Source organism: Homalodisca vitripennis, chromosome 8 (assembly GCF_021130785.1).
Source record: "Homalodisca vitripennis isolate AUS2020 chromosome 8, UT_GWSS_2.1, whole genome shotgun sequence".
NCBI classification, from domain to species: domain Eukaryota; kingdom Metazoa; phylum Arthropoda; class Insecta; order Hemiptera; family Cicadellidae; genus Homalodisca; species Homalodisca vitripennis.
The window spans coordinates 93,051,429-93,068,452 of record NC_060214.1 but is presented as its reverse complement, the minus strand read 5'-3'; the positions used below and the strand labels follow the sequence as shown (position 1 = coordinate 93,068,452).

Below are 17,024 nucleotides of genomic sequence, written 5' to 3'. Positions count from 1 at the left end.
GGTTTCGCAATCGCTGAGTGAAAACAGCAAACTCAGCCGGGCACTGACCTGAGATTTAATTTAAGCTGAGGGGGAGATCAGAAAGGGTCACACTTAGTGGCCTTAAGAGTGCAGAGGGCTAATAAACCCTAAGGAATAGGTTTGATTGTTCCAGTTAGTGTTATACTACACCAGTCAAAGTAGTATACAGTCTAAAAATAGCACAGCATATCAATCTACTATGACGCTGACGTGATGCTATGAAACCACATCAGGTGTGCTTCAGTTAATGTTCCTACATGATTTTGATAATGTTTAGTCCCAAACGTTTTTTTATAGTATACACTCATGGATCAGCTTCAGGATGAGAAACTCAATAATGAATGATTGATTGCAAGGGATGGGAGTGTCCTAATGATCTTTACCGCACCTGTTCTGTGAAAATCAGAACAAATTATGCTTAAAAATAAAGGATTTTTGTATTTAATCAAACTATATGAAATCAAAAAGAATCTCTATCATCAGTACAAAGAGAATTTTTTAAATATTTTAAACTGAATCACAATTTTAAATCCAGCAAACATACAAAATAGAAGATATTCCTTCTTTTTTCAAAATGTTGTGTTTTAAATAAGTTTCTTACATTTAAATGAGCTTTTTTAGTTTAGTAATTACAACTCAATTAGTTTTCAAGGTTAAAAGCAATGTTTTGTCTTTCAAACCGGCAAGAATAGTTAGAAAGACTAGGTTATAGTTCTCACATTCAACTTTTTGAGGATGAATTCCTTTGCCGACTGCTTTTGGAGAATTACATACCTTCAAGGTCAAAGCAAATCACAAGATGAGTGCAGAAATTCATTTGAATTTTTATTAAATAATGAAGGATTCTCTGAAATTACAGCAGCACTGGGGAATTTGTGGTAATTGCTCTTCTCCGCCTCTATCATTGTATTGTACTTGGTAATGAAATGCTGAAAGTAGAGATCACTTGATTACTCAATACATGATTTGGTTCACACTGGCTATGTCGATAGCACACCTGTGGGCTTATCCCACAAAGCAAGTAGTTGAGATGGTAGCATAGGTAGTTTATAAGCTCATTGATCACTTTTAAATGCTCAATTAATACCATTGGTACAATAGATCTAATTCGATTCAATGCTTCAAGTCATCCTCATCCACTAAGGCTGTTGAATTACATTGCTAACTTTTTTTAAATGACAGGCTGATCCTCTTTTAAGCCTTATTCTGCCTATTCTCATGGGCCTGTGTGAAGAACTTATGATACAAAATAAGAAGGAAAATCGATACAGTATAGGGCAAGAATGTAGCCAGGAAAACACTTTGGGGGGGGGGGGGGAGGTCCAGACAACTGATATTTTCTGTAGTCACCCTTTACTTTTCTCTAAAATAATATAAAATAACAGCCATAATGCTGTCCTCTCTGTACTAGGTTACGCTGAGAAAATATGGATGATTGCTCATGTGGTAGACAACAAAAAGCGAGAAAACATAACTTCCAATTCTACACGAGAAACTATCCATGTCAACTTAAATTGTATCTAACTTAATATAAGATCAACTTCTAACATCACTTAAGATGTTAAAAACTGGATTGAGGTCAAAGGGAATGAAGTCTAACTCTAGGTTACAAATATCCTCTTTCACAAGAATTGATTACATTAACCAATGTAGATATAAACTTGCAGAATAATGTGAACATTCTGAGAGACTGCTCAATCAGTAATGCATGCCCACATGAGAGGATTCTGCTCGTTCCTCTCTCCTTTCCCGTTCTCTTTCCCTCTCCCTCTCCCGTTCTGGGTCCTGTAGTGGACAGAGATTAAGGCCCCATTTTGTTCCAAGTTCTTGACCCGTTTCTTTCTTGAGAACGATCTTTCAGCAGTACATGTCAGTAATACTGAATTATTTAAATAATAATAAACGTTTACTAAAAAAGTAATTGACAGGATTGCAAATTTGGGGGGTCGGGATCCATTGGACCCCTCGCTGGCTACGTTGTTGGTACAAGGTCGATGGAAATAAATATGCTACAAGACAGACAGGTTTTGAACCTGTGCTATCTCCAAAGTCCTATTTATTAGATGGCTTGGAAATTATCTCTCCCAAATGGATCCTAATCCATAAAACTAATGTCAAATCTCGATTTCATGAAACTATGAAGGCATATGAGATCACACATATGAAATTTAATGATGATCTCCAAATTGTAACAGTACACCATACAAAACACTTAGTGCATTGTAACAAAAGTATTTAATGCTTAAAATCTTGGCCTGCATGTATCTAGAGTACAATACTATGATAGTGGCCAAAAACATAACTCAAAATAATTTTTAACGTAAATTTAGCAGTGGCGAACAGTGGGATTGAACAGGAGTAATACTTTACTGTACTACACCTTATAGTAAAAATAGAGTTCTGGTATTTACTTAATATGTTAGGCAGTATGTCAAATAAACAAACAAATTAATCACTTATAAAAGTAGTGTTTCCTCTACAAACACATTGGAACACCAAACTATTCTCTGTACTCTTCGAACAACCCAAGGTGACATCTAATGAAGCAATTAGGTAATAAAACCAGTTGGAAGTCAATCACTCAGAGTAGTCTAGATATGGGAGTAAGAAGCCTGGTGGGGGAAATTATGTAGAAGAAATGTTCAACAGGACGCTAGATTCAGAACATAGCTGAGCGTAACCGAGTCAGTCCAATCTTTAGCCCCACTGTTATGAAATGTATGTTCTCTTGTCGCTATAAAGTGAGTATAATGAGGTTAGTAAAGAAACAAATTAGTTTAACCTTTACTAAACCTGTGACTTGTGATTACTTGTCAATGGTCAACTGTGTTATCAAAAGCCTAACAAGTAATCTACTTTCAAACGATAATAGGATTTTGGACATTTTCCATTGTGTAACGTTACAAAATGTATAACACTGCATTTCGAGGATTGAAAAAAATGTGCATCATACCTGACTAGTACATTCAGAGCATAAAGTCCAGACTAGAGAAAATGAATCCAGGCATTGTTACTACACAGAAATCAAGAGCACAAACAAAATGTCACACACACACACACCAGCAAAAGTGGAACATTACAAAGTAAATCAATATCTGCATTTCCTGTGTAATCGTAATGCTTCATCTGAAACAAAGAGAACAGGAAGGCAATGGTTGGGAGAGGGAGGGTTTTTTAGTGGCAGTCCACCTTTTTAAGTTTTAATTGCATGTGTATGTATTAGGTTTTTTTACACTTGAGAAAGAGGGTACATTTCATTTCCTGAAATGTAACGTTATACATTTTGTAACATATAATGATAGCAAACAACCAAAATCTTATTATCCTTTAAAACCACCCATAGTTAATAACAAACAGTTTATACTTATACTTAAATCACTTGATGAAATAATTGTATAAGAACTTGGAAAACACTCCTAACCTACCAAACTTAACACAACCAAATAGTATATGTATTGAACATTTATTTCCAACCAAGTTCTTATCAGAAGTATGAGTGGAAACAGGGAGAATAGAAGTAAATTGTATTTTTGGGAATTGTTAATTGTTTGGGAAATATAGAAATACTAGCTGGACCAAAAGTGGGTTACTCACCTGGGAAACTTAAAAGGTATTTTCACAACTTTTTCTCAAAAAAGTGGACTTCTGTACACTTAAGTTTTACCGAAGACGAAGCCAATTATGAAGCAACATTATTGCTTCATCTAATACCAACTTCATGCAACTGAAATTTAGTAATAACAATGTTATAATTTCATTTCATAGTACAATTTATTACTCAGGTAAATTTCAATTATACCAAAATATACACAATGAATAAATATACAGGTATATTAACATTAATAAATGTGAGTACAAAACTATCATACAACAATCATAATATTTATAAATTAAATGTATAAAGATTAACAAAAAACATAGTGCAAGCTTAAATAAATAGTTCAAGAGTTTTCAAGATGCATTTTTTCACGCAACTTTCCTTGGGACAAAATGTTCATAGTAGCTGCGAGTAAAGTCAACCATGAGATCCTGGGTGCATTCAGGTAGATCTCCGATCGCGAGGCCTGGCGAGCCTCCGTAGCGAGTGAATGGAGGCACTACAGTCTCAGGACCCAGGATTGTGTTATCTTCAATCATACAGCAATCTTTCAGGACACAGCGTCTACCCTGGAACGTAAAAGTCAGCTGTAATGAATGCACTTTGACAAATTACAAAACTAAAGTCTGCAGGCATTAAGTTGGAAGTGAACAAAGAAAATCTTTCAAGATACGTCCATCCTAGAAAATCAAAGTCAACCGTAAAGGGTGCGCTCTGACAAATTACTAAAGCAAAGTCTACAGAGCTTATGTAGCAAGTGAACAGAGAAAATCTTTCAAGATACAGCTATCCTGAAAATCAAAGTCAGCCGTTAATGGTGAAGTCTGAAAAATTTACAAAAGAAAAGTATGGATAGACTCCACAGCAAGTTAACGGAGGAAGTCTTAAGATAAAGTGCCTAAACCTGTAACATCAACAGTCAATCGTAAAGGGTTCACTCTGGCAAATTAATAAAAAACCAAGGAGTGGAGAACCTCTGTACTAAGTTAATGGAGGAAGTTTTTGGAGATGAAACATCTATCCTTGAAAATCAGTCATCCAAAAGAGTGCACTTTATAACATTTACAAATAAAGTCTCGAGGACCTAAAGATAAAACCTGGAACATCAGTGAACTATTCGAGTGTTGTTAAAAAAGTATCGCACCTTCTACCTTCCCGCTTAAACGAATGAAGCGCTGGCAGCCAAGCTTAGTGGGTATGTGGAGTGGACTGTCATGCCCGTGCATGCACTGATTCGTATCACGAAAAAGCTTCAGTTGCTGGCAGTAGCCTACTAGTGTAGACCTCTATGTTGTCCTCAGCAGTTTTTATCATGCTATAAAATGACAGAAAAACTTGGAGCAGCATTACTGCATTAAATTTTGCCAAAAGCTTGGCGATTCACAAGTGAAAACGATTCGCAAGATTCAACAGGTTTTTGGGGAGTCTGCAACGAGCAGTACTAGAATAAAAGAGTGGTACAATCCATTCAAAAATGGTCATACATTAGTGGAAAGTGGCGTTCAGGCAGGCCATCGACAAGCCAGAATGAGAATGTTATTGAACAAGTGCGAAATTAAGTCACCGAGGACCATTGTCTTATAGTCCGAGAATTAGCAGAAGAAATTGGAGTCAGGACTGTATCAGTACATTCGATTTTAACTGAGGATTAGAAAATGAGAAGAGTGTCTGTAAAATTTGTTCTAAAATTGCTGACAATGGAGAAAAAAAAAACTTCACCTTAAAATTGCACATGTTAAGACAGTGCAAATCGTAATCCTGACTGCCTTAACCCTTTCCGGGCCAGGAGGCAATATATTGCCACCATAGATCATATCTGAAAAGTGCCAGGCGACACATATTGTCTCATGTTGTTTTCTTAAATAAATACGACGTAAAATGATTAAAGTTCTATCTTTTTTTATTCCCTGGTATATTTGTAGATAATTAATATGAATAACATTTTTATTTTGGAGGTCTATGCATTTTTATTTTGTAATTGTCACGTGACATTATCAGCTGACTCGATCTTTCGTTGTTTATTCTTTATGTTTCAGTGTAATTGTATTATTGTATGCTGGATTCTTCTTCATTATTTTATTTTGTGGTTGTACATATTAGTAGTTTCAGTTGTTACGTGCTTAACCATTGTGTGTAGTTATTACAATGACTGACAATTTGCGATCTCACGGGAGTGAAATTGTAAATAGAAAAAGTGTAAATAAATTTCAAATAAAATTGTGTAAATATTTATTGGTAAATAATGTTTTTTAACTGTATTGAAACTGTTTATGGTTCCTACAATCATTTTTTACCGGTACATCCATAATGTGAATATTTATTTTAAAATTCTTGCAATGCAAGAGTCAGTTGCTATTACACTTATAAAATGTTGCAAAGTACAATTATGCGTATTTATACAAAATGTCTCATAACAAATTTATTTATGAGAGAAATAACACAAAATGTTGTATGGTTGTTCCTTTCTACATGTATAATATAATAAAATAGCTTCCCACACTAAAATTATTTTTTAGTCATTTGCAAACATTTTTTTTAAATAAAATTTTTTAATGTAATCTATTAAAACATTTTTTATTATTTTAAATTACTTAAAACTACATCTATATATTTTTTTGTTGATAGTATATATCTATACGAGTAATTTGGTGCAACTTTTAGGTCAGTCTCTAATTTTTATGAAAACTTATAAATTTTAAAATCACCAATTTTAGCCTGGCACTTTTGACTAGTCACAAGGGGATATGCGATGTGAAAAATGTTGCAACATCTCATATTTGCTCCTGGCCCTGAAAGGGTTAACACAGTGATCAGTGGTGAAGAATCCTGGATTTATGGATACAACCCGGAAACCAAGATGCAGTCATCACAATGGAAACACACAACATCTCCCAAGACCAAAAAGAGCATGGCAAGTTTGCAACCAAGTCATGGACATGTTGACAGTCTTCTTTGACTCCAGTGGGGTGGTGGTGCATCATGAGTACGCACCACAAGGTCAAACCATCACAAAAGAATACTATCTTGAGGTTCTTCGTCGCCTACGTGATGCTGTGCAGCGCAAATGACTGAATCTGTGGGCAACAAAAAACTTGGCAGCTCCATCACGACAATGCACTTACCCACTCTGCACATCTAATTCTTCAGTTTTCTCACTAAAAACAACATACCTCTGGTTCGCCAAGCTCCGTATTCCCCTGACATGGCTCCTTGCAACTTCTGGCTACTTCCTAAGCTGAAAATGGCCCTGAAAGGAACTCAATTTCAAGAGAGAGAAGACAAACAGAATACGATGGCTGAGCTTAACAGTATTCCAAAACATGCCTTCCAGAAATGTTTTGAACAGTGGCAGAAGAGCTAGGAGAAGTGTGTGCAACACCAAAGAGACTACTTTGGAGGGTATTAGAAGTTTGTAGCTCTGGTTTAATAAATGCTCTTTTAATAAACAAAGTCCAATACTTTTTGAGTAAAGTGAAAACTTGACAAACTTACATAAGCCAAGTCCAAAGAGCCTCTATAGCAAGTGAATATAGGAAGTATTTCATAATAAAATGTTTATCCTGGAACATCAAAGTTTACCATAAGTGTGTACACTGACAATTGCCTAAAAAGCAGAGTTTGAAGAGCATTCATAGTTAGAGACCAAATACAACAGCCTGATTTGATTCTGCTTCTTTAGGAATTTTGTATCGTGATTTTGTTCAGTTCATTCATGTTTGAATCACACATGTATGAACAGCAGCATATTACAGCAACATGTAATGCGGCCACCCTACCCACACGTGGCTGTCAGTAATATTAAACACTCATCAGTGTTGTGAAAATCAACACTTTTATCAAATAAATCCTGTCTTGTTTTATGCTTACAGGAACATCTACTTTTACAACCTATCACCTATTTTTCATAAGTATTTTTTTGTGTTTCTTTATGTCTCTTGGCCTTAAAACCCTAAACAAACTGTACTGAAAAAAATACTACTTTAGTTAGAAATGTACTGTATTCTTTCAATACTCCTAGTATCTACCAAAACATCCAGACAAAATAGTAACTTAAAACACATCCAGTGTGACTAAAAAATATTATTATAGTTCTTACTATTGTGAGTACATATCTCCAAAAACTGTAAGAGGATACTCATTTGGGGTTCAGCTAGATTGGATAAGCTGCTGGACTGCCACTATACAGTTTTTTTAAATTCATATTCCAGAGCAGAGAAAAGGTAAAAAGATTGGGAGGAGATCAAATCTGATCCTCATCCGTGCAGTTAAGAGACTCATAAAGCTTATTTGCGAGTAAAATTGGATTTCAAAATGACAATTTACAGACAATTTATAGATTCTTCACTTAAAATATTTATACATTATTTTGTTATTAGTTAAAATAAACAAAAAATGTACTTCAAATTTGTTCAATTATACTTACGATGACGACATTCTTTCCGATGTGAACGTAAGATCCTATGACAGCTGCACTCACAACAGAATTCTCTCCCACGTAAACATAATCACCCATGTGAAGAGGGAAGAACGCCACACTATAAAAATTTCTCATTTCAGAAACTTCCATAACAATGGTAAATATGTCATACACAATCTTTAGAGAAAGAATAAAGGCAAATAGTTAAAATGTAACTCTTAAACAAAACTAAAACATAAAAATTTCATACATTAGCAGATATTTCAGTTTTTGTAAGCATAACATAAATAATTTATCAAGATAAAGAATATATTTTCATTTTGTTATAAATTATGTGAATTTACATACACAACTTCCAGAATTTTTTACACAACTTCAGTTTTTTGAGATTCTAGAGATGTCATTACAGTGCTGGCATGTTTCATTTATTGTTGTTGTCATAATTTGAATGAGTAAGTCCATTAATTACTCTGCTGATTATAATGAAGGTGATAAATTATCTGATTTCTGAGTGAAAGTATATAAAACTACTTGATATTTATTATAAAATTATTAGATGGATGCAATGAGATTAGAAAAACCAGATGTGACAATTTAATAGATGGTGAGCAAAGCACACAATGTGCAATCAAGTAATTGCCTTACTGTATGAAAATATTTATCTCATGGCACTGTGGTGAAATTGGACATTTTTGACCAGTAATTGGCACAATCCCTTACAGCCCCAATCCGGCTTCTTCTTTGTACCATGTGTATTAATCATAATTTGTATATGAGGTGATCCTTGAGATGAAAGTGATATTTATAAAAATTATGGCAATGCGACGAATTCAATTACTCAATGAATATATTTATTGACAACAGATTTTTATGAAAAGGGTTTTCAAAAACTTGTTTTATATGTCTTGTATTTTACTTTACTACTATTTAAACTGCATACAAATCTTGATTATGATTAGTGTAAGAATAATCTCATAGCCTATTTTGTTAATTGGTGGGGTTCATTGTTATTTTAATATCCACTAACTACTGAATTACATTTTGGCTTATATTAAATCGTTTACGAGATATTCGCAACACAAAAGCAGGATGATTTAACTCCTTGTATATGTGACTTTGATACAAGAATCCATTACAAATTTTTCAATCACAAAATTAAAGCTTGGGTTAATCAATTGCAAAGCAAAAAAAATTACTTGTTAACTAAAAGAATATACGTATTTGTTATTTTAAAAGAACAAAATAAGTTTTGAGTCAACACAAAAATTATATAATTGCACTTGCGTAGTTTTTTTACGGTCTGAATATTCATTCACAAACACATATTCAAGACAAAATCAGTCAAAAAGTATTAATACGAGTTTTTACAAAAAAGTTCATGTGATATACTGATTTGAAGTTGTTTAACCATATATTTTGTTTTTTGACACCTGAAGAAGATTAGAATTCAATACTTGAAATGTAATATCCTAATTTTGTTGTTTAGAATGATAGCAAACGTCTGAAATCCTGTTATCAATCAATTCATTGCATTGAATATAAGCTTTTTAATTTCTACATAGACATGCAACCTAGTAATCTATGGAACTGACATTATTACACTATACAATATACAAAGACCTGTGTACATATGTATAAAACTAACACCTAAATAAACCCAAATCTACAGGGTCAATTGATTTTTCAAATTGTTCCAACTAAATACATTGATAATATGGGTACTTGTGTATTATCTGGAGGCCATTACTCTTACAATCTAAATTACATGTCATTATGATGATCGATTCTTATTTTCTGTCTCCCAAAAGCAATGTAGGTGCGAAGAGGCCACTATGTCCCTATAAACTATTTTTTATTAGGCTATATAAGTAGGTTTAGATTAGATTATCTTAAATATGTTACTAGTAGTACTAAACTTAAAGATAACCTGTATGAACGCTCACATGATCTGAACTTGAATTTGGGTACTTTCTTGAGGGATAGTTTTCTTTTTTGTCGAAAATGAAGCCCGCACTTATAGCCAGGAGCATTTATGATCAGTGCTTTCCCGACCTCAGATTGCCCAAATTTCCAACGCCCTATCACATTGTATAATCTGACACATGACCAAACTTCGGGAAAGTAGTGATTGGAAATGCCCTTGGCAATCACTATGGGCGTTGACAACTCCGCACTTCTAGTGAAAAAACAAAAACATCCCTCGAGATAGTACCTAAATTAAAGCTCAAATCACGTGAACTTTTGTTAACTTTTTATATTTATATTATATACGTATGTATTTACCTACTTATATAGCTTAATAAGAAATAGTAGGAGCAGAAAGGTCTCCTTCTAGCCGACATCACTTCTTTTTGGGAGCCAGAAAACAAGAACTGATCATCTTAATGATATTTTATTTACACTGTAAGTCAAATATTGTATGTTCTTTGTAATAATGTAGTTTGTTTAGGTCACCAGTAAAAAAAATATAATATTATACTTCGGATAATACCAAAGTACCATATATTATACATACCCTTTACTGAACTTCTTGAATGGTGGCCTGATGACAGCATTTTTACTGATGATACAGTACCGACCTATCCGAACATTTGCCAAATCACCTCGTATTATTGCATCAGATTGGATAATCACTTTCCCGTTCAGCACAATGTTTTGGGAACCGCACAGCACTGTCTGTTTGCTGACCTTGTTTCCAGATGCCTTTGAACAAAAAAATAATGGGTCTGATGAGTTTGATTAGAATTTAGAATAAACAGCTGTGGAGCAAATTTCAGCTTCAATTTACCCAACCATTGCTCAATGTTACCTTTATCAAGATTGAGCTTAAAACAGTAACATTTCCTTAAGGGGAGCCAGTCGCAAAAATATATAAAAAAATGGATATTTTAAAAATCATATTTTTTAATTCTATGTTTCTTCCAGATTAAGAATATATATAACACTTTATAGTTATTATATTTCGTTATTGATTTAAAAAATAGTTAGTAAACCCTTACACTCAATTTTGAAGCTCGCTCTAAGACTGGCCTGCGTTAGGAGTGAAGCTAGGTCTACGCTACACCCAATACTTGGGTGATGGTGACTCAAAGGGTTTTGCAGCGGTTCTGGAGAGTAATCCATATGGTGATAATGTTAGTATATGTAAGTTAGAATGTGTTGGGACACGTACAGAAACGTGTAGGCACCAGATTGCGGAAGTTGAAAGAAAATAATGCGTGAAATTGAGCGATGGTAAGTTATTGGCAGGAAAACGAAGACTGACAGATGAAGAGATAGACCAGTTGCAAAGTTACTATGGCCTTGCCATTAGGAAAAATACAGAAAGCGTTGAGGCTATGCAAAAAGTGATATGGGCCACCTTTTACCATAAATTGTCTTCTGACGAGAAGCCTCAGCACCAACTGTGTCCTAATGATAGTGAAATACGGTGTCAGTACAATAAGCAGAAACAAACAGTAGAAGCCTACAGCCACAAACACTCTTTGCCAGATGCTGTCATGGACTTGATCAAACCTGTTTTTGGAGATTTGTCAAATCCAAATCTTTTGAAACGGTGCTTACACGGGAAAACTCAAAACCCGAACGAGAGTCTGAATGGTGTTATTTGGCACAGATTGCCAAAAAAACTGTTTCTGTAGGACTAAATGTAATTAAATTAGGTGCAACTGATGCTGTCATGTGCTTCAATGAGGGATCCATAGCCAAAACTAATGTCCTCAAACTTCTGGGGTTTCAACCCGGAAAGTTTATATGGTCGAAGGCCTACGGAACATTGCTAGCGAAAGGATAAAAAGAGCCAATATAGAAGTAAGAGAGGAAAACATGAAGAAGAGAGGAAGAAGGAGGCATTTTAAGAAGAAACGAGAAAAGAGTGAAAGTGCTGATTACTGTCCTGGTGGATTTTAGAAGTAGTGTTTAGATTTTTTGACTTTAAACTCAATTTCCCGAAACCTGTGTTTTTTTAAACTTAGGTACCATTACTTCAAAAACTATTCAACGTATCATCTTCAAATTTTGTACATACCTTCTCCATTATATGGTGAGTAATGCCATGCATTGTTGTTAGATTTTAACCAATATAGGCTATAATAAAAAAAGTATAACTTTTTCACCGGTCATTCATTTTTTAAGCAATTTTTAGTTTTGTTTTATAATTTGAACAATTTATGCAATAACACTCAAATTGCTTGAGTAATAAATGCCTTAAGTAATAAAAATCACACACCAAAAATTTCAAGTCTGTATCTTTAATACTTTTCAGTTAAACGGTACCTATGTGTCGTTATGTTTCTCCATATAAATAGCATGGGGGGAGCCTTCGCGACTGGCTCCCCTTAATGCTTAAATAACTGTTAATACTGTAACACATAAAACTAAGCCTAAGTAAAACTCTCAAGTATTGTCAAACCATTATCCAACTGATAGTTTCCCTCTCAAGCCATCCAACAACTGAGTTTATTATTTTCCTTCTATCCATGAAATTGACTGCTGGAGGAGTTAAAAATTATTACAATATTATTATTATAGAATAGAATAGAAATGATAATATTAAAATAATAGTTGCAAGCTCCAGCCTTTTTTCTACATTATCAACCTGACTAGCCTATTCATTGGGCAATATCTGATATTAGTCTACAAATTGCTTGGGGGAAAGTCTGGTACTTGTAAATTAATTGCCAATGTTGCAATCATTGTAAACATTCTTCCAGAATACTAGTTCTACCCGAACAGAACTGTATATGATTCTAGGGGGTGCTATGTATAATAATAATGAACCTGTAACTATTTATCTTCTATTTATATATAAAATATGCAGTGTCACATAATTTTTTTGCCATTACTATCTAGAAATTATCGTTAAATTAATTAATGTTCAACTTTACTTCTCCCCGTACCTATTTGAAGAATGCACAACAGAAGTGTTAGTCATAATGGTTATGTGAATTTGTAATTATTCAGTTCACACAAATTTGTAATTAGACACTCTGGAATGTTGATATTTTACTGATTGGCAATATTAAAGGCTGCAGTATAATAAGTGGCCACCACGACAGTCAAGTCAACTATTGATTAATTATAAATATCTAAACTATCGAATATATAACTTAAAAGCATTTGGTCTATAAATATTCATTAATAACAATTGCTAGTAGATATTATTTTTCAGAAAAATAATATTGTTTGATACAATCTTAAAAGCCTGAAAGTCAATTCGGTTTGATATTATTGTTGCAAATTAATTCAAACAAAGAAAAATCATGTATATGGTAAATATTACAGTAATGGCCAGTGGCCGCAAGTACAATGCTGATGTACATGTGTTATTTATGTCACAAAAGGTGTCAGGCACGTTTGTACTTCAAAGCAGTAAAAAGTAACTAAAGGTTACACTATTTTGTTTTTCAATAGATTTTTATTCATCACTAAATTATTACTTTTTAAAATATAAAAAACAGCTGAACTATACTGTAATTTTTATTACCTATAACTTAATTTGGTTTTGGTAGATATATCGAGGATTCATTATTCATAAATATCGATAATTTGATAATCAGAGTATCGATGATCCATTGTCGTGTTGGCCGATTATTATACTGCAGATTCGAAGAATGTTTTATGGTTTCAGTATAAGGCCGCTTATTAAACTGCATATTTGAAGAATGTTTTATGCTTTCAGTATAATAAGCGGCCCCCACCACAATCGAATCATGACTATTGAATCATCGTTATTCATATCGTATCCTCGATATTCATGACTATCTAAAACTACTGAAAAAAATGTCAAATCGAATTACGTAGTAGATATTTCAAATAACAATATAGTTTTGTTGGTTTTAAATCTTATAATTAATATATTAACGATAAATAAAAAGGTATCTATATTTATCAAATGTTACAAACAAAAAATTTAATTACTTTTTACTAATTTTCAAGTATAAACATGTTTGATTCGTTGTGACACAAAGAACACACGTACATTTTAATTGTAGTTATCGCCATTAGTCAAATACCAAACACATATTTTTATTTGAATTCATCTGGAGTAATAATATCAAACTGAATTACATGTTAGGCTTTTAAAATTGTATTATAGTGAAGCTATACTTTTATATGTAAAGGATTTATACAAGTTTCAGATTATATCAAATAAGTAAACTTTATTTAAACTATGTTTGAGCAGCTTAGTACTTATGATGGCTTTAGCTGATATGAAACTGTATTCTGCAGGTATTCAATTATTGATGCCATAAAAACTGAATTCATTCATTAAAAAGTCAAAGTTGGTTTGATTCCATGAATAAAACAGTACATGATTTTCAATATATTAATAATACCAAATTTAGAATGTTGAAAAGTCTTCTCAAGTGCGTTTTTTGCAATGTCGTGTTTGTTTCAACTTTTCTTGCAATGAAACACTACAGTACTTGATTTTCACCTTTAATTCTAGTTTTCATACAAACTGGACACTTGGGATTGAAAGGAACAAAGTTGTTATTTTGTAACCATTTAAAACATTTTCAAACTTTTGAAAATGAAATTGGCAAACGATATTACTTAATTATAACCATCGATATAATCAATCGATACTTATTAATTATCTTTAACGATTAATTAAATACTCTATATCGATAGCTGTAAATACTTTCAGGTACTTTGGGATTATACCGACCACACCAGTATGAAGAACACAAAAATAGAAATTTATAGAAACAAACATGATAGAACGAAAAAAAACAACTCTTCAATTACAAAATTACAAACTTACAAGCATTTCCAGGTATTGTGATCGGTATTGTTGTCGCTGTTATCTTATCTTTCTCGAGAATCCTGATTACGGCAGGCCGCGCGGCATCACGTGATTTGCACGGTACATAATTGCCTTTCCATTTCAATTCAATTTATATTTCTGATTAGCCCCTCTAGAATTTGATATTTTACTGATAGGTACTATCTCGAGGGATGTTTTTCTTTCGTCGACATCAGCGCGGGGCAGCACCGAAGGTGCTGTCGAAGCCCGCGCTGATGGCCGGAGGCACTCGCATTTTGGGTGGCGGAATGTGATCAAGAATAAAAACAAGTTTTGAGTGTTTTTTTAATAAAGAGTTTAGTTTTGGTAAATGTTTGTTTTTTGTTAAATTTTTGTGTTTGGAGAAATGTAGAGGTAAAACACGAAAGTACAACAAAGCGATGCACCAGCTGAACGGGCGGCGAGGCTCTGCAATCACGTTATCTACTAGACGCTCGACTTTGACCTCTGTCTGAGGATGGGGAGGGGTTTGCGATAAGACAATTCCTGTTTTATACTGACGAAATAGTCTTCTACGCTAATCTAGTAATCAGTAGAAGCAAAATGTTAAATAACGATTCATGTCTGGGTGTGGTCGGTATAATCCCAAAGTACCTACTTTCAAATGATACTCTTAATGATATATTTCAATTTTATATAAGTAACATTTGATTATTAAAAATGACAGTCAATTTTAGAAAACTACACGACATAGCTTTGGAAGATGATAAGACATGTTTTTCATGACTTCAATATATTGGACTCGTGCGGAAAAACCCAGCATGTGGTAATCCTAGACTATCAATTGGTATAAAAGTATCTATAGTCCTCAATAACAATCATATGTTTTAAATTAAAATATGAATCTAATATTTACAGTGATCAAACAAATTATTATAACCAAAATTAGGAAAACTGAAGACGACCATATTTGCTCCTCTCACAGTTACAGTTGTTTCTTTCCCACAAATTTCACATTTAATGGGGTTTTCAGTACGAGTTCAACATGTTGAAGCCACAAAAACAATATATTTTATTTATGTCTTATCATCTTTCAAAGCAATATCGTGTAGTTTTCTCAAATTGACTGCCATTTTTAATAATTAAAATTACTTATGAAAAATTGAAATATTACCCTACGTGTAGCCTATTATTTTAAAGTGTTTACAGCTGTTGATATAGACTATATAAGTTAATAATTCAAAATAATTAATCAGTATCGATTGATTATATCGATGGTTATGATTAAGTAATATCGTTTGCTAATTTCGATATAAAAAACCGGGTACGCTTATCGTACCCTACCCTTTCAAAGCAATGTCGTGTAGTTTTCTAAAATTTACTGCCACTTTTAATAATCAAATGTTACTTACTATGTAAAATCGAACAATTACCTTACGTGTATTAATTGAAAGTGTTTACAGCTGTTGATATAGATTATTTAAGTTAATTGTTCAAAATAATTAATTAGTATCGATTTATTATATCGATGGTTATGATTAAGTAATATCGTTTACCAATTTCGATATAAAAAACCGTGTCCGCTTATCGTACCCTACCCTCTTTCAAAGCAATGTCGTGTAGTTTTCAAAAATTGACTGCCATTTTTAATCAATACAGTTACATTCAGTACTTTAGTAACTAGATGTTTATGTTCTCAGATTGGTAAAAATTATAATACTTACAGTTTCCACATACTCAGATTTGTTATAATAAATATCTTGAAGTTCCATTTCAGGTGAGTTTCTGCACCAGCACTTGTGCAATTAACTTAATGTACCAGTTATTTCATGAAATCACTACTGATCTCTAACCTCAAATAGCTAAGGCCTGGTTATTGAGCTGCATTTAAAAACAGGTTTATCTTTTGTCAAACATTCAAAAGAAAGTAATAGACTAGTAAAGAAGACAAATAAGATAGGTTATATTTTAGGTTAACCGAAAACTCAAACACAAAGATTAACCAATACCTAAACATTTGAAATAAAACAGCTGATCACAAACTCTTGTATTACAGGAAATAAAATTATTGAAATCCAGTTTTTTTTAAACATTTTATTATGTCTTTTCAAAAATTAAAAAAAATATTAATGACAATAGTTATTATTGTTGCTGAAAACCGTCAGTTAATAAAAAAGTTGGTGGCAAACTGAACATGTGATGTACTCATACACTAACACAAATCGGCGTTGGTTTAA

The 17,024-nt window shown here is 33.1% G+C and overlaps 1 protein-coding gene across 1 annotated transcript; it reads right to left on the bottom strand.

Moving 5' to 3' along the window:
- Positions 1–3,827: 3,827 nt before the first annotated feature.
- On the bottom strand, positions 3,828–16,845 carry LOC124367745 (dynactin subunit 5). Its single transcript, XM_046824827.1, has 4 exons — positions 16,512–16,845; positions 10,552–10,739; positions 8,043–8,154; positions 3,828–4,188 (listed from the first exon to the last, which is right to left on the bottom strand). Exons 1-4 carry the CDS (start codon positions 16,557–16,559, stop codon positions 3,988–3,990), a joined length of 549 nt encoding a protein of 182 aa, XP_046680783.1. The 5' UTR covers positions 16,560–16,845; the 3' UTR covers positions 3,828–3,987.
- Positions 16,846–17,024: the final 179 nt, after the last annotated feature.

What these genes read in the sequence shown, in the direction of transcription:
- LOC124367745 (XM_046824827.1), bottom strand. Translation starts at nt 16,559, where the DNA reads ATGGAACTTCAAGATATTTATTATAACAAATCTGAGTATGTGGAAACT. An exon ending in AATCTGAGTATGTGGAAACT is followed by an intron (nt 10,740 to 16,511) that starts GTAAGTATTATA and finishes TTTTGTTCAAAG; the next exon opens with GCATCTGGAAACAAGGTCAG. An exon ending in TCGGAAAGAATGTCGTCATC is followed by an intron (nt 4,189 to 8,042) that starts GTAAGTATAATT and finishes TTTACGTTCCAG; the next exon opens with GGTAGACGCTGTGTCCTGAA.